Genomic DNA, 25,285 nt, shown 5'->3' on the forward strand with positions numbered 1-25,285 from the left:
TATAAAGGCAGTGTGATACTGATGCAGGGATAGGGATACTAATTAAGCAGAACAGAGAGACCAAAATGAGAACCACGCATCTACAGACACTTGCTTTATGACAGAGAGGTACAACAGAGGAGTGAGGAAAGGATAATGCTTTCAATAAATAGTTCTGATAAATAAATAAATAGTTTTTGGTCAGTTGGATATCCATATAGGAAAAAATGAATCTTGACTCCAATCTCACACCACACACCAACATAAGTTCTATGTGCATTATAGCTCTACATGAGAAAAGCAAAACAAGAAAACTTTAGAGCAGCTCTGTCCAATACCATGGCCATACAAGTGACTACTGAGTACTTAAATGTGGCTAGTCAGAATTGAGATGTTCTGTAAGAGATAAGACACAGTGGACCACATGAAATTTACAAAAACCACCTCTGATCACTGAAAGACACAATTGAGAGAATGAAAAAGATAACCTATAGAATGAAAGAAACCAACAAAGAGCTTGTGTACAGGATACATAAAAACTACCAATAAGAAAAAAGACAACTGGACAGCCAAATAGAAGAATGAGCAGAAGATCTGAACACAAAAAGATAATACCACAAAAGAGGACACCTAAATGGCAAATATACGTGTTAAAAAAAGTGTTCAACTTCACTAATCATTAGTTGTTACAGAAATGACTATGAGATCTTATACACGCTCCAAAATTGCTTCAACGGAAATGACTAGCAACACTGGGTGTTGATGAGGAAGTGGAGCAAAGCAAGTCACACACTGCTGGTAGGGATGTAAATTGCTATAGCCATTTAGGAAAACAGTCTGGTTAACTGTTAATTACAATATACATATAACTTATGGCCCAGCAATTCTACTACGTATATACTCCAAAAAATTCACGTACAGTGCACCAAGATACATACAAAAATATTCATAGCAGCACCGTTTGTCATAGACACAATCTGGAAATATTCCAAATGCCCATTAAGAATAGAATGTATAGGGGCGCCTAAGTAGCTCAGTCAGTTGAGTATATGACTCTTGATCTCAGCTCAGGTCTTGATCTCAGGGTCATGAGTTCAAGCCCTGCACTGGGCTCCATGCCGGGCATGGAGCCTACTTAAAAAAAAAAAAAAAAAAAGGAATGAAATGTGTAAGGCATGTAGTATATTCATGCAACAGAATACTACACAGCCACTGCATACAACATGGTAATATCTTGCAAAAATGATAAGCAAAAGAAGACAGACACACAAAAAATACTTCATGACTTCATTTATGTAAATTTCAAAAACAGAGAAAAATAATCTATGGACTTAGAAAGTGGTTACCTTCGTCGGGGAAGGGGTACTGATTGGTAGGGGGCGCTTCCCTGGAGTTGGAAACATTTCTTGATTTAGTGGTGGGTTTACTTCATAATAATTAATTGAACTGTTACACACAGGATCTGTCCACTTTTCTGAATGTATTCAGAATTTAAATTTTTACTTAAAATACTCTGGGGTGTCTGGGTGGCTCAGGTGCTTAAGCATCTGTCCTCAGCTCAGGTCATGATCTCAGGATCCTACGATGGAGCCCCACATCAGGCTCCTTGCTCAGCTGGGAGTCTGCTGCTCCCCTTCCCTCTGCTCCTTCCCACCGCTCATGCTCTCTCTTTCTCTCAAATAAATAAAATCTTTCTTTAAAGATTTTATTTATATATTTGACAGAGAGAGACACAACAAGAGAGGGAACACAAGTAGGAGAGTGGGAGAGGGAGAAGCAGGCTCCCCGCAGAGCAGGGAGCCCAACGACGTGGGGCTCAATCCCAGACCCTAGGATCATGACCTGAGCCAAAAGAAGACATTTAATGACTGAGCCACCCAGGCACCCCATCAAATAAATAAAATCTTAAAAATACTCTGGGGAGCCCACTCGGCTCAAGAAAGCCCATTTTTTCCTGGCCCCTCCTGCCAGTCTTCATACCACAGCCTGAGTGACAACTTTCAATGTACAAATTCTGATTTTGCCACTTCACATGTCCCTATTGCCTCAGAATCAAGTTCTAAGATCCTCTATGATTCCCTCACACTCAGCTTCAGGATGGCCCAAGAAAAACTCTCTGACTTCCCAAGCTCTTTATAAAGTTTCAGATCTACAAAGAGAACTCTCTTGGCTTCTGGCCAACTCCACCATTTTCCAGATCTCAGCTCAGTTTATCACTCGCAGAAAAATCTCTGACTACGCAAAGCCAGCTCTGGAACAACCAGAGGTCAGGAAGTACCATGTGCTTCTTTATTATAACTCTCATTCAACTCCCTTGTAACTGTATTTGTCTCTCGTAGGATGTGAGTTCCTTTGGGGCCGCACAATGTCTGTGACCCACCTTTATTTTCCTCAGTGCCTAGTGGCTGGTAGGTGCTCCAGGAAAAGATTTAGGGAGAAAGTGATCTTGGAAGTGGCTGTAATGATTCAGACATTGGAGGCTGAGAATGGACATTTCAGGCATTAAGACATGGGAGTAAGAAGATTCAGAGGAGGGAAGACAAGAGCACATCTGGAGAACCTAGAATGTCAATCTGAGTGAGGCCAAGGCTACATATAGAAGAAGAAACAATGTTTAAAGATCAGCTTGGCATAGCCAGGAAGAATTTGATGCTAAGACTTTGATCTGTGGGTGGTGGGGAGCCACTGAAGGTTTTTGAGCAGGGTTGTGACATGATCAGTGTTTTATTATGGCCATATAAATCTGAAAGGTGGCACAGGATTAAAAACCAAGATGGGAGAAAGCCTACTTAGAGACAGGAAGGGGAGAGAGGTTTCCTGAAGGACTTGGGACAAAGGCACGGGTGAGGTTTGGGAAGCTTTGCAAGGAAAGGAATGGCCTGAGCAAAGGTCTTGAAGTGGGAATGCCCCTGGCACATTTAAGACATGGATGAAATAAGGGACGCCTGGGTGGTATAGTTGGTTAAGACATGGATGAAATGGCAGGAAATCAGGCTGGGGAAGCCATTGAGGGGCCAATGACCAAGGGGCTTCAAGCCCAGGCCAAGTGATTTGGGACTTTATTTTAATAGGCATAGGGAAGCCATTTAACATTTTGTGGCAAAGAAGTGACATACTATAACTTGGGAGGAAAGCTTTGGCTGCTGCTATGTGTGCTTAGGATGGGTTAGGGGGGAAAAGCCAAAAGGCAGGGAACCCTACAAGGGGGCTTCTAAAATAATCCTGATGTTAAAGGTCTGAAACATCAGTGGGAATAGGAAGGAAGGGATATACTTTGGGTTATCTTGGGAAAAAAGAATTGATAGGTCTTGATGATGTATCCTTTATAGGGAGGAGAAAGAGGATGATCTTCAGTTCTCTAGCCCAAAAAGTAATGTTTCTGTAGAAGTTTATAATTTTGTTTTTAATAAAGCACATTTCTTCAGAAGACACACTAAGCTTAACAGACTAGATGAAGTACATATAAGCTACTCTGAGTAATTTCATGTGGACTACTGGTTATAACTCAGAAAAGAAATCTTTGTCAGTTCTTCCCTATAGTCATCCAATGTTCTCTTGGGGACAAAAAGGCCAACAAATACTGAGTCTCTTGAGGAAGGGCTTTGGAATGAGACAGCAAGACACTGACCTATTCTTGTGTATAATCCTAGTGCATTCTCACTGTGCCCTAAGCCTTGCAAAATATATAGTAAGGAACTACACAAGGCCCAGAGAAAGGCAACTCAAATAACAGAGGACAGAACAGACGAATGATGATCACTTTTCTGTCCAGCTCAAGGGTCACAAAGAGGATATGAACACAAGACTGCAGAAGGTGTAAAATTTATTACACCATACATTACCCAGCACTCGTCAGTTTAAAATGTCACTTTCTGCCCATTATTCATTTGACAAACCTGAACACCCTATTCTTAGTACTCTGTGAGAAGGGGACAGAGATGGAGGGGGCCCGGCCTGCTCACTGTCCAATTTGATCTTTACGACATTGTATATACCCTTATTCCTACCTGACAACGAAGGGAGCTAGGGTTGAACTGTGGTTAAACACGGGGGCTCACAGCTGTAGTACTTTGAGCAAGTTACCTAAGCTTTGTAAGATTCAGTTTCCTTAAAGGAAAAAGAGAATAGTAATATCTACCTCATAAGATTTTGAAGTGTTGTCAAAAGTTCAGTAATAGCAGAAGGAAAACCACTGCACCACTGAAATAGTAATTAGGAAAAGTTCATCATGCACAAAAAGTTTGCAAACTGGAACCACTCAAACTGAACATGGGATGAGAGGTTCAGAGGTATATTATCATGAAGTACTTCATATGGTGAGAGGAAGCAGTGGCTTTTTACTCTTCAGATCGGTTATAATATTAGAGTTTCCCTAGTGATGGGGATGAGTTACAAGAAGTTATTTCACATCCATTTTGAGAACATTTTAAGTTTCCTTTTTGATTTCCAGAGGCGTTAACAAGAAGTGGTCCAAGATAAGTTTTGCTTACTTTACAGAACAAGCTAAATTAAGATATATGACTTATATGGCTTATATGACTAAACTAGTTTGACTGCTCAGGAGATTTTCAAGTCTGGTCGCCATTTGTGTTTTATTTTAACCATATGAAAGTACACACGAGTGCTTAACTCGATGCCTGACATAAAGTAAGAATTCATTGGCTAACATCATTATTACCCAGTGTGCAAAGCATCTAAAACATATGATTACTTACCCCATTTCCTTCTCGTCCTTCCTCCAAACCTCGCAGGACCTCTACTTTGCCTCTCTTTAGTCCTGAACAAACCCTCCCAACAACCTTCTACCCCATCTATCCCAGCCAGTCACTCTGAGCCCTGCTTTAGCCCTCATCCCTTTGATCTTCGTTCTCCCGTCTCTTTTTCCTCCTCATTTTCTTCCTGGCCCTTCCCCTTCCACTCTCCCTGACTCTTTGGAAGCTGGAGGCTCGGGTTCGCTGTATGGCTATGGACAAATGAGCAAGTCATCTCACCGCTGGGTCTCAGTTTTCACAACTGAACAATGGGAACAATATTATCTTCTTTACAGGACTGCTTTGTGGAGTAGATAAGAGTAAAGTGTAGTGTTACGCAAATTGTACAGCGCCTTAAAAATGTCAGAGACTAGCAACTCATTCCCATCCCCTTTCAGGACCTTGCCCTTTTGTGGAACTAGGAAATCATTCCAATTGAAAGTTAGGGTATTAACTCTAATCGGAGTGCAGATTTGCTGGTGTTCCCGCCTTCCACGCCTAAACGAACCAATTAGAGCGTCCGGAGAGTGTCGCGGTCTCTTCAACCTAGAGACCACCTCTACGATGGAGCTTGCACTTTTCTCCGTCCTTGCCGTCAGCTTCTTCTCGCCTCGCATCCCAGCTTCCCGGCCTTGGAAGGGGGATCCTTCTTCATCCTTGTCTCAGCCCCCCCAAATCTTGGCATCGCAAAAGTTGAACGACGGAGACCGGAAGTGTGCGCAGCAGCGGAGGGTCCCCCGGAACCAACACCGGAAGTAGCTTTGCTGCAAGACTCCGTCGGCTGCGCTATGGCGGCGATCCCCCCAGACTCCTGGCAGCCTCCCAACGTATACTTGGAGACCAGGTGAGAGGGGTCGGACCTCTGGGGCTCGGCTGGCTGAGGCAACGTGGAGCCCGGGCTTTGCCGCGGGGCTGGGTTCCCCGTGCGCTCCGCCGAGAGCACGGCCTCCTCGTGGAGAACCGTGCAGGGACGGCCGTGGGGGCCGCCTGTGGGCTGAATGGGGACCGCCACCGCCCTCGTCCGAGCTCCGCACCGGCTCGCTCTGAAACCTCAGCGACAGCTGCCTGGTTGTCCTCCTTCCACCACCTGGTTCATTCATCCCTTCTTTCGACGAGCGTGTGTTGAGTCTACAACGAGGCGACGTCGGGACTGGAATCAGGATATAGCTGCAGGAGACACGCCGCCTTGCATTTAGGACCTTGCAGTGTAGTGAAAGGGGCAGATCTGTAACTACTAACGTAGTAAATAGTTCAGCAGGATAAACAAATTACTAGGAAGGCATAGGAAGAAGCACATTTCCCCACTGTCAAAGAGCGGTATCATTGAGCACCAGCCCCTCTAGTCCCCGTCCCCTGACGTACAGCATCTCACTGATTTTAATCCACTTAGCAACTCAAATCATGCAGGTGTTATTCCACCTTCTCTCCCATTTTAGCAGGGGAAACGACAGAATTCACGGATTAAATGATTTGACCAAACCCGTATATCTAGTAAGTAGGGGAACCTCATTTGGAGCCTGGTCTGTCTGCCTCACTTGCTCGGTTCTTTAGCCCCACTGATTCCATTGCCTCTTTGGAGATAGTCCTATGTTTCGGAAGTAGGACAAATAACCTTAAGTAACTTCTTACTGCTACAGCAATATCAGATTAGTCGTAGTCTGACATTCAAGGTGGGTTTTTTTTTTCTCATCTGGCCTTTGCCTAGCTCTCTAGCTACATCTTCTGCCATCCCCACACCAGTAGCCTAGGTCCAGGCTCTAGTTCTCTGTCTACTTTCTGCTTTTGGCCATGCTGTTTTCCCGCAGAACACGGTTCTCAGGTGCTGCTTTTTTTTGCTCTCTGGTCATCTTCCCCACCGTGTATGGCAAAATTCTACTTCTTCAGGCCTCAACTTGTAAGTAATTTCTGAATTCACCTGTTAACATTTTTAAGTTACAAAATAAATTGAAATTTAAATCCAAGCAGTGTAGAAGTGTGTAGAATAAATGAAATCCACCTCTTCCTGTAGAAATAGTTAATAGTTCTTTGGATGACCTACATCTCTCTCTGCGAATGTATAAACATTTTTTTTAATGTTCTGTTTCTTAAAAACTGGATCGTGATCATACTGTATATATGTTTCCTATAATTTGCTTTCCTTTCACTCGTTAATATGGCTTCCCACATTATTGCTATTTTGTATTTTAGTCATTTCCTCTTTAAGAGACACTTAAATTGCCTCTTGTTTTTGTTATGATAAATACTGGATAAATAAAGACCCTTGCACATACTGGATCCTTAGGCACATCTGTAGGTTTTGCTATAGAATACTTTGAAGTTGAAATTGCTGCCAACAGGTATGCAGATTTCAGAGTTGTGTAGGTATTTCCTGATTGCCATTCCAAAAAGTTACTCCCTGTATTTAAAAAAATTGGCACCAGAATATAAGCTCTATGAGGGCAAAAGCACCTAGAACTTGTACAGAGTAGGTGTTAATCCCTGTTGAATTTTAGTAGTGTGAAGGATGAATTGCTGGTAGAAAGGGTTTTAGAAAGCTATGTTCTAGCACATTTTATATATGTGTGTGTGTGTATACACACACACATTTACAGAGTGCTTATACTGTGCTTGGCGCTGGGTATGCAGGCTATCCAGAGTTGCCTCAATTTTCACATTCTTGGAGCTTAAAATCTAGGTGAGTGATGGAGTGGAGGGGAAGGCACCTGTCTAAAGTCTTACTTTTTCCTTTTCCCTGGCTGTACTTCATGGGGAAAAGTGCTCATCCCACTTGGTAGGTTAGAGATTTGAAATAATCAGGTTTTTCGTTTGTTGCACCCCCTCCTAAATACACACACAAACTGTACTTTTTTTTTTCCGCATTAAAATTTTTACAAATAGGTAATATATTTACATGTTTCAAAAATACAAAAGTTTAAAAGAAGATACTCATTGAAAGCCTTCCTGTTTCCCATTACCCAGTTTCTACCTCGACCCAGAAACTCATGCATGTATAAATAAGTATAAATTCCTGATATGTTAATGTCCTCCTTAAAAAAAATTACAAATTAAGTGTAATTTTTCCCCCTAATTTAAGAGTTGGTTATATTGGTTTCCCACAATCAAAGATTTTTCTAATATATAAAGCTAGTTTGAATTTTTTTTGTTGTCCACAATTATTTTGTTTAAAAGAAGTACCAGAACCTCCCATGTGTTTTACTCAAAGAAGGTATCTGTGTTTATGTTATTTACATTGTGATTGTGATGTTTTCCTTTGCCCAGCATGAAATCCAATGTGTATTACAATTTCATGACTTAATATAAGCTTGAAAATAGAGAGTCCTGGATCAGTCCCATAACATTACTGTTGCTGTGACCTTGTTCCTGACTGGAGCTCTACTTTCCTCTCCCCCTGCAGCATGGGGATCATTGTGCTGGAGTTGTACTGGAAGCATGCTCCGAAGACCTGTAAGAATTTTGCTGAGTTGGCACGTCGAGGTTACTACAATGGCACGAAGTTCCACAGGATCATCAAAGACTTCATGATCCAGGGAGGTGACCCAACAGGAACAGGTATAATTAAGCCGGCCTTGGCTGAATTCAGCAAAATAGGGAAGGCTGAGAGAGGAGCACGTGCAGAGGGGAAAAATTAAGAATTTGGTTTTAGTTTTGGATATATTACATTTGAAATATTTGTCAGATCTTCAGGTAGAGATGTTGAATAAGTAAGGGGATACGAGTGTGGAGTTCATGGAAAGGTCTGGGATGGAGGTCCAAATCTGGGAGTTACTGTCATTTAGATGGGATTTATTAGTGAAATCAGTGGATGCTAACGTTAGTTTCAAGGCCCCTTGCTTCTCAGTCTGCATCTTCTCTCCGCTGATTCCTGCTCCTGCTTTTTTGCCTTTAGATAAATTTGATACTCTCTGTGGCAGTCTTTTTTCTTGTTCTTCTTTGACATTGTCAGTTGTTCTCTGTCTATCCTTTATGACCAGAGGCATTCAGTTTCTTTAATGTATATGGACATGTGTAAAAAGTACAGTGTAGAGGCACCTGGGTGGCTCAGTTGGTAGACGTTTTTTTTTTGTTTTTTTTTTAAGATTTTATTTATTTATTTATTTGACAGAGAGAGAGAGAAATCACAAGTAGGCAAAGAGGCATGAAGAGAGAGGGGGAAGCAGGCTCTCCACTGAGCAGAGAGTCCAATGCAGGACTGGATCCCATACCCTGAGATCATGACCTGAGCTGAAGGCAGAGGCTTAACCCACTGAGCCACCCAGGCGCCCCTCAGTAGACTCTTGATTTCGGCTCAGGTCATGATCTCCGGGTGGTAAGATTGAGCCCCATGCAAGCTGTGTATTCTGAGTGGAGTCTGCTTGAGATTCTCTGTCCCTCTGCCCCTCTCCCTGGTTGATCACTCTCTCTCAATATAAATAAGCAAAATCTTTTTTGAAAATACAGTATATATAGGAAACTACAAAAAAGAACACTCATAAATATACTTCTTAAAGATTTCTAACCACTATTAGTGATTGATTATTCTGCAACATTCCCACTTCTTTTTTTTTCTTTTTTTCAGATTTTTTTTATTTATTTGAGAGAGAGCAAGCAAGAGAGAGAAAGTATGAGCAGGGGGAGGGGCAGAGGAAGAGGGAGAAGCATACATCCCGCTGAGCAGAGAGCCCGATGCAGGCCTCCATCCCAGGACCCTGGAGTCATGACCTGAGCTGAAGGCAGACACTTAACCAACTGAGACACCCAGGCGCCCCAACATTCCCACTTCTTAGAAACAATTAGTGTTAACTCTTGGTGGCCATTATTCTAGACATTTTTCTTTTCAGATACCTAGTCAAAAGGATGGATGGATAACTAGCTAAACAGAAATAATTTCAAGAGAATAGGCTATGTCATGCATGCTATTTATATATATAATCAAAAAGTTGGTTTTCTGCTATGAAGGATGGGGCAATTAGTACTTAAATTTCTACTCATTCTTGTTGTTTAGGGAAAACTCCGTTTTGTCTGCCTTCTGTGTTGGGAGAAACCTAGTTCTTCCCTTTTGTGTTTTTCTCTTACATGTCTCCTTTACTACTCACACAGATCACTTCACTTCTGACACTTCTGGTCACCAAATGCATGGAGGTTTGCCCTCCAACAAGCAGTTCTGTGACACCAAGTGAGTCTTACTATTTAGCTCAGTTCCAACACCATCTAACCAGAGATAGCATCAGATCCCACAGGTTAAGGCCTAGTCCCACAAGACTGCCCCCTGCTCCCTACCCCACTTCAGTCTCAAGCCTAGGTTATCAGATGTTCCAATAACCAGCCCCCTCCTTGGGTTCAATTAATTGCCAGAGCAGCTCACAGAACTCGTGGAAACATGTTTACCAGTTTATTAAAGGATATGGTAAAGGATACAGATGAACAACCAGATGAAGAGATGAATAAGGTGAGATCTGGGAGGGTCCTGTGGGCAGGAGCTTTTGTCCCTATAGAATTTGGGTGTGTCATCTTCCTGGAAGGGCTGTGTTTGCCCACCTGGAAGCTCTCTGAACCTGGTACTCTTGGGATTTTGCGGAGGCAGCTTCTTGTAGCTGTGACCGATCATTACCTCCATTTCCAGCTCCTCTCCCGTCTCTGGAGAAGCAGAGGGTAGTGGGGATGGAAAATTCCAAGCTTCTAATTGTGGCTTGGTCTTTCTGGTGGCCAGGCCCCACCCAGGAGCCATTCGGGAGTCTACCTGCCTCATTAGAACAAAAAATGCTTTTTCAGAAGGGTTTTAGAAGCCCTGTTTCAGGGACAGGTCAAAGACTAAATGTGAGAACCACAGATATTCCTAGTGTTCTTATCACTTAGGAAATGACAAGAGTTTTAGGAGCTCCTTGCCGTGAACCAGGGACAGGCATATAGATCCATGTAGATAGATCCGTATATCTTGTATTACCTCACACTCTCCCTTGCTCTTGGTTTTTGTCATTACTATTTTTCCTTGTCAGAGTACATTTTCCACCCTGTGCTTGATTCCCTCGGCTGCAGTACGGGTCCTGCATTTCCGAGGTTTCAGTGCCCACCATTAGGCTTTTCCGTTCCCAGGTGCTCGAGGGCAGAATTTCCTGGTGTGTGGTTTGTATTGCAAGGGCTGCGGGATGTTACATTTGGTAACTCAGTCCGGTTTGACAATTTGAAAAAGACCATGACTGGGTCTGCCGTTCTTGGGCCACGCTCATCCCCTCAGATTGTTTTCAGCAGTTCTGCTCTGTTGCCTTCTGGTTCTAAGCGTGGCTTTGGAGAATACTGAGGCCAGAGTAACTCCTTCCTTCAGCTCAGGGAAAATGTTTTGATTTGTGTTTTTGAGTATTTTCTCTGTTACTTGCTCTGATTTTGTATTTCAGGAAACCAATTATTCTCTGTTTCATGACCTCTGCCTTCCCTGTCTATTACATTTCTTCTGAGGGTCTGAGATGATGTTTTTTTATTTTTTCCCCCCGCATCCACTGAATTAGTGTCAGACCTTTACTCTGTGCCTTATTCAACTTTTTAGTCACGTCTGTTCTGTTCTTTACTGTTCTGTGTGATTGATTAGCTCCGTATTGCTGTCATTGGGCTCTCACTGTTTCCTTAGCTCTGCAATCTTTTCACCTTGATCTGTTGATTTATTATCTTGTCTTTGAGCTCTTGTTTTATTGGATTCTTCTTTCGTTTGATAAGATTTTACTTATTTGAGAGAGAGAGACAGAGCACAAGAAAGAAGAGTGGGGTGGGGGTGGGCAGAGCGAGTAGGGCAGAAGCAGAGGGAGAAGCAGGCTCCCCACTGAGCAGGGAGCCCAATGCAGGGCTCGATCCCAGGACCCTGAGATCAGGACCTGAGCCGAAGGCAGACATTTAACCCACTAAGCCACTCAGGCACCGCTGGATTCTTATTTCTGTTGAAGCATCTCTAGTTTTGAGACAACTGCAGAGAAGCCCTTTGTGGACTCTCTTTTCTCCCAGACTGAGTTCCTGAGGTGTGTGTTTTGTTTTTTACTTACACGCTTTCTTTTTCTCCTTCCATTTGTTGTAATATGTTTGCATAGTTTTTGTGCCATCTCTTTTCATCTTATCCGTGCTTAATGTTGGCACTGATGCTGTACGTACTTTTTATCTGCTCAGATACAGTATAAGTGGATTCTCTCTGTCCTTGTCCCCAGCTTTGTTGGGGCAGGGTGGGGAAGACAGTTGTCTTCCCCATTCCAGATGCTAGGTTGCTTTCTTTCCATTTTATTCCAGCCTGATGAGGTGGGGAGGAGAGCTAAGGCCGAACGCACCTTATGGGAGGGCTAGCTTCTGGTTTTCCCAGCCTCCATTAAAGTCCTATCCCTGGGTCTCCTCCACCAACCAGTGGTATCCCTCTCCCCAAACCTGGAACTCTGGGTGGTCCCCTGACAATAGCTGTGGTGGAGGAGAAAGATCCTACTACCCTTTTTCATTCATAGCTGGGTCTCTGTAACCAGACAGATTAATGAGAGAAAAGCATACAAATCTGTTTGCTGTTAAGTTTTTTTTTCTTTTTAAAGATTTTGTTTATTTGCAAGAGAGAGCAAGAGGGAGAGAGCACGCGGGTGTGCACAGGCATTTGCGCACAAGCAGCGGGGAGGGGCAGAAGGAGAGGGAGAAGCAGACTCCCCACTGAGCAAGGAGCCTGAGGCTGGGCTCCATCCCAGGACGTTAGGACCTGAGCCAAAGACAGACACTGAACCGACTGAGCCACCCAGGTGCTCCTGTTTGCTGTAAGTTTTGATGACACTGTGGCCTTGATAAAGAAATGAAGACCCAAAGAAGTGGCTGTACCTGAGTGTTTTTGTGCTAGGTTTGACAAAGAGTAGAAATTTGTGGGAAAATGTGATAGGATGAAGGGAGTCTAAAAAAATAAACTGAGGGAAGCAGCAAGGCCTGTTCTTTCAGATTCCTCCAGGGGTCCTTCTGTCTTAGAGATGAGATGTTCTCTTCCCCCAGGTATAGGGACAGCACCTCTCACATGAGGGTCTTAGGACCTACTTCCGGGGAAGGTCGGAATGTCCTTCTTGTACCTGATGTTTCTCAGATTCCTTCAACTTGACAGTCAGTATGCCAAAGCACCATATTTGGGGGTAGTTTGACCTGAACTCCATCATGGCCCAGGGCTCCCCCATGCCCCACAAGTTGCCTGGTGCTGGTAGCCTGCCATGTTGCTCCGGAGCCCTGGTAGTATGCACAGGCTTTTGCCCTCAGGGACTGCTCTAACTTTTCCAGCCTCGCCAGCCCATCCACCCTCCTGCTGGCTTCTCAGCATCAGAAGGTATTTGTAAGAATCCTCTGGGTTACTCTTATTCTTTCCTGATTGCCACTTTTAGGGAGTGCAGGCAGAAGACACTCTCATTTCTTTCCTTGGTGACTCTTTTCAGGATGTTTGTAATAAGTTTGTTTCCTTTTTATTTGGTTGATGCTGGTGAATTTGGGGCTTGGAAACGAATGGAATTTTGTGTGTTTGTGTCATCAGGTATTGGGGAGGCAGAGGCTAAGCCTGCCTCACTCTACCTTTTTTTTTTTTTAAAGATTTCTTTACTTATTTTAGAGAGGGAGAGAGAGTGCACAGGGGATGGGAGGGAGAGGGGCAGAGAGAGAGAGGGAGGGTAGCAGACCCCACACTGAGCACAGAGCCCAGGGGGCTGGATCCCAGGACCCTGAGATCATGATCGGAGCAGACGCTTAACCTACTGAGCCTCTTAGGTGTTCCTTCACTCCACTTCTTTATCTGAAAGTGTCCTGTAAACACTTTGATGTATTTCTTTCCTGTCTTCTTCCTCTCCCTTGTCATGAGATAAAATTTTAATTCATAACACTGGTAAGCTGAGAGAGTCCGTGATGAGGGTACAAGAATTGGAAGTGACTTCCAATGTGAGTTGCTCATGGCAGAGCTCCCCTATATTTCTATAATCGGTTTGTAATCCTTCATAATGTCACATTTCCATGAGGCATTTTTTTTTAAGATTTTGTTTATTCATTTGACAGAGACACAGCGAGAGTGAACACGAGCAGGGGGAGTAGCAGAGGGAGAGGGAGAAGCAGGCTTCCCATGGAGTAGGGAGTCTGATTCAGGGCTCAATCCCAGGACCCTGGGATCATGACCCAAGCCGAAGGCAGACGCTTCACGACTGAGTCACCCAGGCGCCCCACCATGATGCAGATTTAATGAGATTGAATCAGTCAAAAGATTTCCAAGTAATTGCATCCAGCCTCAAGTATAATGAATGATGGAGCTGGCGGGTCTGCTGTAGAAGGCAAACAAGAGTTAGGCCCTCCTGGGTCACTGATGTGAACCACTCACTGATTAGGTGACACGTTTTTTGCTAAACATCTCAGATGAGCAGCATGAGGCATCCTGGGCTCATCAGCAAGCCAGTGTACTGTTTCTGTCCCCACCTGTCCCTCTGTCTGGCTACTCTGCAACCGTTCTTTCCACAGTTTTTTCATTTATGCCTTTGCCAGGGGTTTTCTCAATTCGAATACCTTTGACTGCCTGCTGGATTTTATTTATTTATTTATTTTAAATATTTTATTTATTTATTTGACAGAGAGATCACAAGTAGGCAGAGAGGCAGGCAGAGAGAGAGAGAGGAAGCAGGCTCCGGGCTGAGCTGAGAGCCTGATGCAGGGCTCGATCCCAGGACCCTGAGACCATGACCTGAGCCAAAGGCAGAGGCTTAACCCACTGAGCCACCCAGGTGCCCCTGCTTGCTGGATTTTAAACCATTTTCCCACTTTTAAATTTCTCTACTTATAAGAATTGTACGCCGGCTTTTTCCTTAGCTGTCCAAATATCTTTTTATGTGCTTCTACTGACTTCTTTGCTTTCTCTCCCTGTAAGATGTGGCAGCCTGTCAAGCCCTTCCTTTGGCTTTTCGTGTTCTGCGCTTTGGCTCTCAGTGCTCCCTCGCTGGTGTGGTTGTGGTGATTAATCCTGTGCTGATTATGCCCTCCCTCTGATTTCACGTTTCCTCTTGGTAGCCCTGGGAACACCTGAGATTGAACGTGGTGAACAGCATGCTCATTGTTAATTTTATTCATTTGATGACTATTTGCTAAGAGTCTGCTGGGTATCATATGCTATTTTAAGTCCCATGAAGAAACTTAAGCGTTAGAAGCCAAGGCATTCTCTTTTCCTTGTAGTGTTCCCTTCTCTGCCAGGAAGACAAGATAGTTCTTACAAGAAACAACTCGAAAGTAATAATATGCTATGCAAATTTATGGCGGCACGCTCTGGGTCATGCATATAACAGAGATTGGACTAATTCATCAAAAGAGAAAAAGTACAGTAGAGTGGGATTAGCATGGAATGGAGGCATAGTGTGAGGTGAGCCTTGAAGGAAATGTGGAATTTTTCTTTTTCAAAAATTTTTAATAGATTTTATTTATTTCAGAGAGAAAGAGAGTGAGTGAGAGAGCTTGAGAGGGGAGAGGTCAGAGGGAGAAGCAGACTCCCCGCTGAGCAGAGGGAGCCTGATGTGGGACTCGATCCCAGGACTCCAGGATCATGACCTGAGCTGAAGGCAGTTGCCCAACCAACTGAGGCACCCAGGAAATGTAGAATTTTAACTCTTAGGAGGACAGGGAAAGGGCATTTTAGATTTAGGAAGAAAGAATACAGAGCAGAGGCACAAGTGATAGGGAGACCTGTTGAGGGTGAAGGAGAGCCCAGTACTCCACATGTTGTGTCTCACGTGCTAGACTGGCTCTGTGACATCATCTAGCCACCTCTTCATGTCCAGGACAAATGTGTATGATGCAATTTCTAAGGTTCCTGAACTGCATGTTTAAGAAACAGTTAAGGTGCAACTGGGGACAAAGTGCAGAGAGTAATTAGCATGGTGCCTAAGCTCAGACCAGTTCATGGAGACACCCAGACAAGAGTTCAGATTTGATCTAACATCATTCTGGAACTGCTTTGGGTTCCAGAGTTTCTTGAGTCTGGGATAAGAAAAATATGTGGGGAAATGTAACTCAGCAGTAGTGTATGGCAAGGTCCCATAGCATGGGGTGAACAGCCTGGGTTGCAGAGCCCGGTGGGTTTGGGCTTGACTCCGAACTTCACAGGAACACTTATTAAATGTAGACATAACGTAAATCACTGAGCCTTCTGAGCTATAAATGCAGAGTGCGGTTTGGTTGTGTGCACCTCATGAAGATGTTGTGAGCCGTGAATGAGCTGGTGTTTGTAAAATGGCCGCTACAGGCTCGACACAAAATAGGAGCTTAAAAAGATGTCATTTATTATTTATTTTGGTTGTTAACTTATTTCATAAATGTCTTTTGGACTCCTGCCATATTCCAGGCATTGTTCTAAGAGCTGGGGAGAGAAAACAGTAAATAAGACAGCCCCTGTGAAGCTCACGTTCTGGCAGGAGAGACAATGAACAACTAAGTACATGATACTACTATCAGGTCATGACACGTGATATGGAAGAAATACTGTGTAAGCAGGGATTCTCAGCCTTGGCACTATTGACGTTTTGGGCTGGATAATTCTTAGCTGTAGAGGGCTGTCTGTGCATTGTAGGATTTATAGCTGTATCCCTGACCTTACCATGCTGGATGCCAGTAGAGCCCCTCTGTGTGACAACTAAAAATGTCTCCGCACATGTTCGTAAGGGACAAAGTCACCCTGAGTTGAGAATCCCTGGGATAGAGAGCGAGAGAGGTGCTATTTTGGATAGTGCGATTAGGGAAGACCTCTCTGATAAGATGGCATTTGAGCAGAGCTCTGAATAAAGTGAAGTAGTGAGCCTGAGAGTGTCAGGGGCAAGGACACTCCAGGGGGAACAGCAGTCAGAGGCCTTAGAGCAGAGTGTGCTTGGCAAGAAGCAGCAACAGACCAGGGGTGCCTGGGTCGCTCCGTTGTTAAGTGTCTGCCTTCGGCTCCGGTCATGATCCCAGAGTCCTGGAATCGAGCCCCACATTGGGCTCTCTGCTCAGCAAGAGGCCTCCTTCTCTCTCTCCACTGCCCACTGCTTGTGTTCCCTCTCTCACTGTCTCTCTCTGTCAGATAAATAAATAAAATCTTTTTAAAAAGAAAGAAAGAGCATAGACCAGTGTGGCTAGAGCAGGTGAATGAGGGGAAGAGTGGTAAGAGACACCTTTGGAGGGTAGCAGAGCACCAGGTCTTGGAGTCTCATACATTGTCATGAAGACTTTGGATATTGTACTAATAGTGATGAAATGTCACTGGAGGATTTTGAGCAGAGGACTGCTCTGATGAGGCTTGTTCTAAAAGAATCCTCCTGGCTTCCACATGGAGAATCAACTGGCATGGAAAGGAGGAGACAAGCCTGGAAGCAAGGAGATCAATTGAGAGATTTCATTGTTGTCATAGCCACAGCTTTTTGTATTTGGACTAGGGTGATAGTGTTTTCTGTTGGTTTTGGTCCTCTGGGAAGTAGATGCGAAGACAGAGCTAGACATTCAGGACATTGGTTGGGGTAACACCGTGAAAGTTAAAGGGGCAAGGGAGCAGGTTTAGAAGGGGAGGTCTTCAGACATCAATGCAGGTCTAATTTATGCAAGGAAAGGGGGCAGAAGAGAAGGAGCCAGTAGAGAATAGGGGGAGCCACCAGTAAGGCGGGATCTCAAGAGGGGTGACATCAGCTGTCAGATGCTGCTGGTGGAGCAGGCAAGGTGGGGCCCGAGGATTGACCATTGAATTTAATGACATGGCAGTCACTGATGGCTTTGACAAGAGCCAGGTCATGGAGCGCTGAGGGCAAAAGTCTGAACGGAGAGCGCACGTTGAGAGGCAGGAGAGGAAGCCAAGACACTAAGTGTTGGCAGCTTTTTTTGAGTTTTTCTGTGAAGGGATGCAGAGACATAGGGGGATGGATACTTGGAGATGGAGCTTTATGTTTATTTTTTAAGACAGGGAATATTAATACCACTTTTTTTTAATGCTGATAGGAATGATCCACTAGAAAGAAAACTTGATACAGGACTGGGAGGAATTATAGTTGCAGAGTTCCTTAAAGGTGAATGGGATTGGTGTGAGACATGGTGATGGGTTGGCTGGATGAACAGCAAATTCATACAATGTATCAATAAGGGAGGAAGGGAAGTGGATTTGGTGGTGAGAGGCCTCTGCCTTTGCGTCAGTAAGATAAGAAGCAGAGTTACACTCACAGAGCCGGGAGAGCGAGGGAGTGGTGGAAGTTTGCCGACGGAGGAACTGCAGCAAACCCAGGCAGGCCAGCCCCCAGGGTGAACTGTTCCCCTCTATCTGCAGTTCCCTCTCCCAGAAGATGCCTAGGTTATCTGAGTGCACAGAAATCCCCATAGTGTAAAACATGAAGCAAACGCAGTATTATCAGTGATGATGAGCTCCCTTTAACTGTCTCCTAACAAGCCTGTGAGACAGAGGCGCTACCGCTATTCCCATTTTTCAGATAAGGAAACTGAGGCTTGGAGAGGGTTGGTATCTTGCTTAAGGTTACACAGCCAGTAAATAATGGAGTTGGAAGAGAAATCTGGATCTCTTTGGCCCCACGGGCAAGTGAAGAAGAGAGTACTCTTAAGAACTACAAAGCCTCTTGGTAGCATCATTTTCATTGGTAGATCTGGTATCTGGCATTTGCCCTGGTAAACCCAACAGCAGCTCCACCAATTAGTTTCCCCTTCTGAAGACTCTGTACTAATAGATTGTATCAGTTTGAGATGCTTTTGGCTACAAGTAACACAACTCCACAGCAAGGGCTTAAAGGAAGAGAGCTTTTGTTTTTTCCTCACATAACAAATGTCTGAAGGTAAGTAGTTTCAGGCATTGGTTCAGCTGCCCAGCAGAGTTGTCAGGGACCCAGGTTTGCTCTGTCTTTCCATTCCACCATTGTGAATGTGTTGCCTTTGATCTCAAACTTATCTTATGGTTGCAAGATGGCTGCTGCTGCTCCTGACATCACCTCTGCTTTCAAAGAAGCAAGATGGGGAAAGAGCTACGGGTGAAAGACAACAGGAGTGTGTTTGTCCCTTTTTATCAGGAAAGCTATAGCTTTCCCAGAAACTACTGAGCAGGCTTCTCTTTGTTTCAGTAGGTCGGAGCTGGGTCATCTGACCACTCTTAGCTGCAAAAGGAACTGGTTAGTACCTGCCTCCCTTGTCTCTGAAGTTGAGGCAGGCCATGGAGAAGGTGTTAGAAATCCTCAGAGGACAGCTAATCTGCAGTTAGATGCTCTCTTGCCAGAAAAGAGATTTTTGATTGTTTTGGTTAATGGCCTTCTGGTGTTGGGTGCCTCAGGCAGAGCTTTCACCTAGGCCTCCTAGTGGCTCATTGGCCCACCCATGACCACTTTGGGGCTAGATATTAATCCGTGGTCCCATCAGCTGTGGCATGGGACCGGTGGGGATAAGTAGCGCCAAGTGTGGTAATCTTTGTGTGAGAGACCACCGTGCATGGCTTAGGGGCCACTCCAGTTCATTGTGAGAGGTTTCCACAGGTAGTGAGCAGGAAGAAGAGACCTTAGAGGAGTCCGGAGGATAAGAGAAATTTTTTTTTAGAGCAGAAGCACAGATCATAAAAAGATAAACAAATTTCAACTGCAAAAGATTCTGTGCATCAGAAGACCCCAAAAAGAGTGAAAAAAAATCCACTGGGAAGAAAGTATTTGCAAAAGCATTCACTGACCAAGGATTAGTTTCCAGAGTACGAATCCTAATAATATACCAATTTTGTATGTGTGAGTGTGTGTGTGTATTTGTACATACATACATATATGTGTGTATGTATATGTGTGTGTGTGTGTATATGTGTGTGTGTATATATATATATATAAAAATGTCAAACCACTTGGTAGATAAGTGGCTGTTCCCAGAGGTCGAAAGGTAAATAGTAAACATGAAATTCTGCACACCTTCAAGGACATGCAGGTTAAAACACAAGCATCTGACACCTCTTAGGCTGACGAATATTAGAAAGTGTGGCTGGAGGACCTAGAGCAGTAAGAGTGAGCAGTGTGGATAGGCCACTTCTGGTAAGATATTCGAGGACATGTCATAATGGGGAACTGTTCAAGCTGTGACCCCGCCTGTCCGCCATGAGGCGTAGCCCCTGAGTGCCTGCATGTGCGTCTGGGAGACAGTACGAGAGTGGTTACTGCAGCATGGTTCATAACAGCAAAAACACCCTGAAAGGATCCTGAATATCCATCGGCGTAGAGAAGACTGGTGTTAACAGTCGTGTAGTGGAATGAATACTAGAGAGAGCTGCTCAGAGCCAAATGCGTAAACATCACTTAGAGCGGTGAACACAGAAAAGCTCATTGCAGAAGAACACATTGAGTCTAATAGCATTTGTATAACCCTAAAAACATGCAGAGCAACAATACATTTGTTTAGGGACACATACATAGGTGGTAGAAGGGAGAATGCATGGAGGTGACAGACTCTTGGTCACCGCAGTGGTTCCCTGAGGCCAAGATGTGATTCTTTGAGGCCGTTGTTAGCTGTGGGGATGGGGGGAGCACAGAGTTCAGGGGCTACGGACATGGGCTCTGGGACTGGATTTGCTACACTGTTCCCTGAGGGGAAGGTGCCGTTGTTCGTCATGTTCTTTGTCTCCTTCGTAGGTCTGAAACACTAAGTACAGAGACTAAGTGTCAAAAACAAGGGACAGAAGAATAAAAGAACTTCCAGGGTACAGAGTTCAGAAACCCGATCAGTGCCTAATTCCTGTCATACCCGCACCATACGAGGCACATGGTGAAATTTTGATGGCGAAGCCTCCAGATGGTTGGCTTTGTATGTGTTCATTGGCATCTGCACAGCCCTCTCCACACGGTCAAACTCTTAGATCGCTGCGGCCCCGCTCCCATCTCTTCCCTATTCCACGCACCCAGAGGAGTGTTTTGATTGTAAGTGTTTGTCTTTCTGACATTCTAGTGCAGACACTACTGACTTGAATTAGGTTATGAAACCATAACATATTATGTAGAAATGGTGCTGTAGAGCCCCCCAAACTGGTTGCAGCTGGTCCGACTCTTCCTAGTGAGTACAGAGGGACCTCTGGGCCCTTCCTCCCATCTCCTGTTGACTGCAAACCCCCAGCTTCGTCTGTGACTCCTGACTGGCCCATCCCTTAGCCCTCTTGTTCACAGGGCCCTTTATTTGATGGCTTTGAGTACCTAGAGGGCAGGGACCCTGCCCTTTCATCCCGGCGGCCCCCAGCTTACAGGGATCACATTTCCAAGGCTCAGCCCCCAATGGACAGCCCACTCCTGAACTTCACCCTCCATTTGCTCACTCAAGCCCCAGGCTTAGGGCTTGAACACAGTTGGCCCCCTCAGCTTTCTCTTTCATCTTCAGCCCTAGCACTCTCACTCACCACCCCTTCTGCCCCCAGTCTCAGGCAGGAACTCCGTAGTCAGAGAGCATGTGCTGGTCACCTAATTGCTGTTTAGAAGTATGCTAGCAGGTTGGAATTTGGGGAATGAATTTTTACAAAGTTCAGTAGTTGGGTACTTTTCCAGAAGCGTAGGTAGCTGGGCTAGGCGGGAGATTTCACCCCTACTTCCTCTTTGCGTGAGAAGTGTTTTCTTCCAACTGAGCCATCCAGGCACCTCTTAGAAGTGTTTTCTTCCAGGGGCGCCTGGGTGGCTCAGTCAACCAGTTAAGCATCTGTCTTTGGCTCAGGTTGTGATCCCAGGGTCAATCTTTAAAAAAAAAAAAAAAAAAGACAAAGTGTTTTCTTCCAGAATCTGGGGCTATGACAGGCTGTCTTTGGTGGAACATCCTAAAAGGTAATGCAAGGATTTTCACTGGGAGGGCCTGGGAGAGAAGGGGGACGTGGTGCTTTTCACATCCTGCTTTCACAGAAGGCTGTAGAAGGAGGAGCTCCCTGTGGCCAGGCTGTTTGCAGACGGAGAACGCTGATAAACGCAGTGTTCATTTTGTTCCAGGCTGTTTTGTCATCTTGGAGAAACCAAAGTAGTTCAACCAGTCGTATTTATTTTACTAAATAATTGACTAAGAGTTGTCTCCTGTTAGGACATTTTTTTCCACTGGGAAAACCGTCTTTGTTATATCATTTTGCGCTGAGAACAGAACCTGGGTGCACAGCACCACACTCTTGTGGACATAATATAAATAGCATGTGGTGGCGATGTTGCCAGCAAATCATTCCGAATGCCATGTTTCCTCACGGTATCCTTGTGATGTACCACCTCTCCTCTCAATAGACTCCACCTACTGTAATAGGATTCCTCTTTGCCACTTGCCACTGGCCACCGTCTCTCTTCTCCTTAAGCTGGATATCGTTGACCAAAGTGAATGTTGTTTTCCTTCATTGACATCAAGGACAGCAAATAGGTTTTAATTCTTGTGCCATCTCTAATCCATTAAAAATGGCTGCCTGGAGTTCCGAGTTGGTGGGATACAGATGGAAGCTCAGCGGTGAGGAATGCTGATTGATGAACAGTGCCTGTGATGGGCACATAGTTAAGTCCTGGGGCACTCCTGTCTGAAATACTCCTAAAAAGGGGGCACCTGGGCGGCTCAGTCGTTAAGCGTCTGCCTTTAGCTCAGGAAGGTCGTGATCCTAGGGTCCTGGGATCGAGCCCCACACTGGGCTCCTTGCTCAGCAGGAAGCCTGCTTCTCCCTCTCCCATTCCCCCTGCTTGTGTTCCCTCTCACTGTGTCTCTCTCTGTCGAATAAATAAAATCTTTTTTAAATAATTAATTAATTAATTAAATATTCCTTAAAAAGTTAAAAATTCAGAAATCTATCAATACATCCACTTAAAAATGGTAGTTGTCTATAGATGGTTAGATTCTATGGAACTTTAATGTTCTTCTGATAATGTTCTATGCTTTCTGCATGTTTGACAGTGAATATGTATTACTCTAATACCCAGGAGAAAACACTCTTGGTGTTATTTTGAAAGGAAACCTCTTACCCGAACGAAACCAGGGGTTCCAATATGGCGTGCCAGTGCTGAACTCCGCCGCTGGGCTCTGTAGTTGCAGCATATGCTTCGCAGGGGGACTAGGCATGCTCACTGCTTCTTGCTGAGAAGGAGTCCATGGGACTGACGGATGGTCTCTCATCTTCTAATCTGGCAGGTCGAGGTGGTGCATCTATCTATGGCAAGCAGTTTGAGGATGAACTTCACCCAGACTTGAAATTCACGGGTAAGTATGTAATCTGGCTGTGCTGGGTGGGGGGAAGGGGGAGTGGATTTGAAAAGCTCACTCTTGGCTGTGATTCTGGGGTCATGTCTGACACCGTGGCAGGGTACCACAGAGCTGCCCAGCTGTGGTGCCACAAAGAACCCTGGTGGGTTCGAGAGAGTGACACCTCTCTCTCCTGCGTAATTCACAGTGCTGGTCCGAATGTTCTAGACCCGGTCAAATGTTGTTGCTCTTACAAACTATAGGATAAGCGAAAGCGTCCTCAAAGAAGCCGGAGACCTTGCTGGGTTTTTGCAGGGCATTGGGGACATGGTCCAGCGATTAGTGGGGATCATCATGGATAGAGAAGCTGGGGAGTAGGCCAAGACTAGGAAGGTGCAGTTGTTGGGGTAGGGCGGTGACAGGCCGTTGGGTAAAGGCAAGGCCTGCCCTTGGGGGAAGAGTGTTCGGGTCCTGTGGTTAATGGTGGAGGCCAGAATAAAGTCTGGGATGGTGGGACATGCGCCCGGCTAGAGCTCTGGGGGTTATTCTTACTTTCTTTCTTTACCCACCAGGGGCTGGAATCCTCGCCATGGCCAATGCAGGGCCAGACACCAACGGCAGCCAGTTTTTCGTGACGCTTGCCCCTACCCAGTGGCTTGATGGCAAGCACACCATTTTTGGCCGCGTCTGCCAAGGTATAGGAATGGTGAATCGAGTAGGAATGGTGGAAACAAACTCCCAGGACCGCCCTGTGGACGATGTGAAGATCGTTAAGGCGTACCCTTCTGGGTAGGCTTGCTGCTCTCGAGGGCACGCCTGGATCTTCCGGGATGGCCCCAGTGAACAAGCTTCTGGATGACCAGGAGTGACATGTACTTAAACTTCATTTTGGCCTTGCGAATCACAGAGCTAAGGAGACCTGGGGTCTTGGGTGAGTTAGAGCTGGAAGTATATTTTAAGAGGATGCTTCTTTTCTCTTTCCCCAGTGCCTAGGTTTGACAGAGGGTTTGCAGAAATGCTCATAAGTGATCACTTACAGTGAACCGCTCATTGCAAATGAGCATATACTGCTCCTCCTCACGCGTGTCTGTGCTGATGCACTTGGAACAAGAGGAAGCCGACTCTGTCATTCCATAGTGCCGAACCAAACTTCTTCCTGCAGGGATTTCTATTCTGGCCTACACTGCAGGCTTTGGTGGCTGACAGCCACAGAATTCAAAACCAAGTAGTGTCTATCAGCCTTCTTAACTCTGTGCACACCCTATTTCAGTCTCCTACATTTGTTCTTCCGGGAATGTATGCATCTCTATATATATTTTCCCTCTCAAAACCAGAACGTCAACACTGCTGTTTCTGACACTGAGACATCCCACGCAAAGCCACATTGAATTTTTGCCAAATGAAAAATGCATCCAACAATCAAGTTTCTAAGAAGGTGTCAAGTGGGGAATGAGAATGTGTAATAATCAAGAAAGGAATTTATTAAAAGGCAGCAGAAACATTGACCACTTTTTCCCCAGGAAGGAGTAGAAATCTGTAGCGAGCTTAAGGACAGACTATGAATTCTCCTTAAAAAGCAGTATTGTCATAAAGGGGAGGCCCCACTGAAGATTTTTTAACCTAAGACTAGAGAAACTAGATAAGAGATTTTTTATGTTAACTTTTTTAAGTCTTTCTGATTTTTTTTTTTTTTTTTTTTTTTTTTTACGAGTGGGGAGAGTGGTAAGAGAAAGGAAGTGAATGTCTATGGAATACATAGAAACTTCCCAAATAAAATGCCATTGATGGTTGACATTGCTGTTGTGGTCTGATTTTAAATACTGTATGAAGCTTTAACAGTCATCTTAACCTGTAAACCATCTGAAGTAGTGTTGCACGGCTCAGCTTCAAGACTCCAATTTCGGCTTGTGCATCTCCAGTGGACTTCTATTCAAGAGCAGGTCTGACTTTAAAAAAGCAGTGCTAGGAGCATCTGGGTGGCCCAATCGGTTAGGCTCCTGCCTTCATCTCAGGTCATGATCTCAGGGTCCTGGGATCAAGCCCCATGTTGGGTTCCTCGTTCAGCAGGGAGCCTGCTTTTCTCTCTGCCCCTCCCCCTGCTTGTGTGTGCTCTTGCTCTTCTCTCTCTTTTTCCCTCACAGATACATAAATTTTTTTTTAAATTTAAAAAATAAAAAATAAAAAGGCAATACCAAAGACAGAATCTAAGTGATGGCGGTTGGCGGTTCTGAGAGAGGGAGAAGCAGCCATACAGGAGCCAGGCAGATGTGCTAAGAGACCTAAAGCATCCCTTGAACTTGCAGGAAATCTTACCTTCCTGTGGTTGCAGAACCAGAGGCGGTATGTACTGTGCCTTCCTTAAATTGATATCTCCTTGACTGAAGAGAGTATTGTAGCTTTAATGTTCTTATTTATCGGTC

The 25,285-nt window shown here is 44.8% G+C and overlaps 1 protein-coding gene across 1 annotated transcript; it reads left to right on the forward strand.

Annotated features, from left to right (window-relative positions):
• The first annotated feature begins 5,304 nt into the window (after positions 1-5,304).
• LOC111147631 (peptidylprolyl isomerase like 1) lies at positions 5,305-24,657 on the forward strand. Its single transcript, XM_022503816.1, has 4 exons — positions 5,305-5,574; positions 8,125-8,279; positions 22,815-22,883; positions 23,438-24,657. The coding sequence occupies exons 1-4, from the start codon at positions 5,519-5,521 to the stop codon at positions 23,656-23,658; spliced, it is 501 nt and encodes a 166-aa protein (XP_022359524.1). The 5' UTR covers positions 5,305-5,518; the 3' UTR covers positions 23,659-24,657.
• The last annotated feature ends 628 nt before the right edge of the window (positions 24,658-25,285 follow it).

The sequence above is a fragment of the Enhydra lutris genome, unplaced genomic scaffold (genome assembly GCF_002288905.1).
Source record: "Enhydra lutris kenyoni isolate GAN:26980312 unplaced genomic scaffold, ASM228890v2 scaffoldscaffold17, whole genome shotgun sequence".
NCBI lineage: Eukaryota > Metazoa > Chordata > Mammalia > Carnivora > Mustelidae > Enhydra > Enhydra lutris.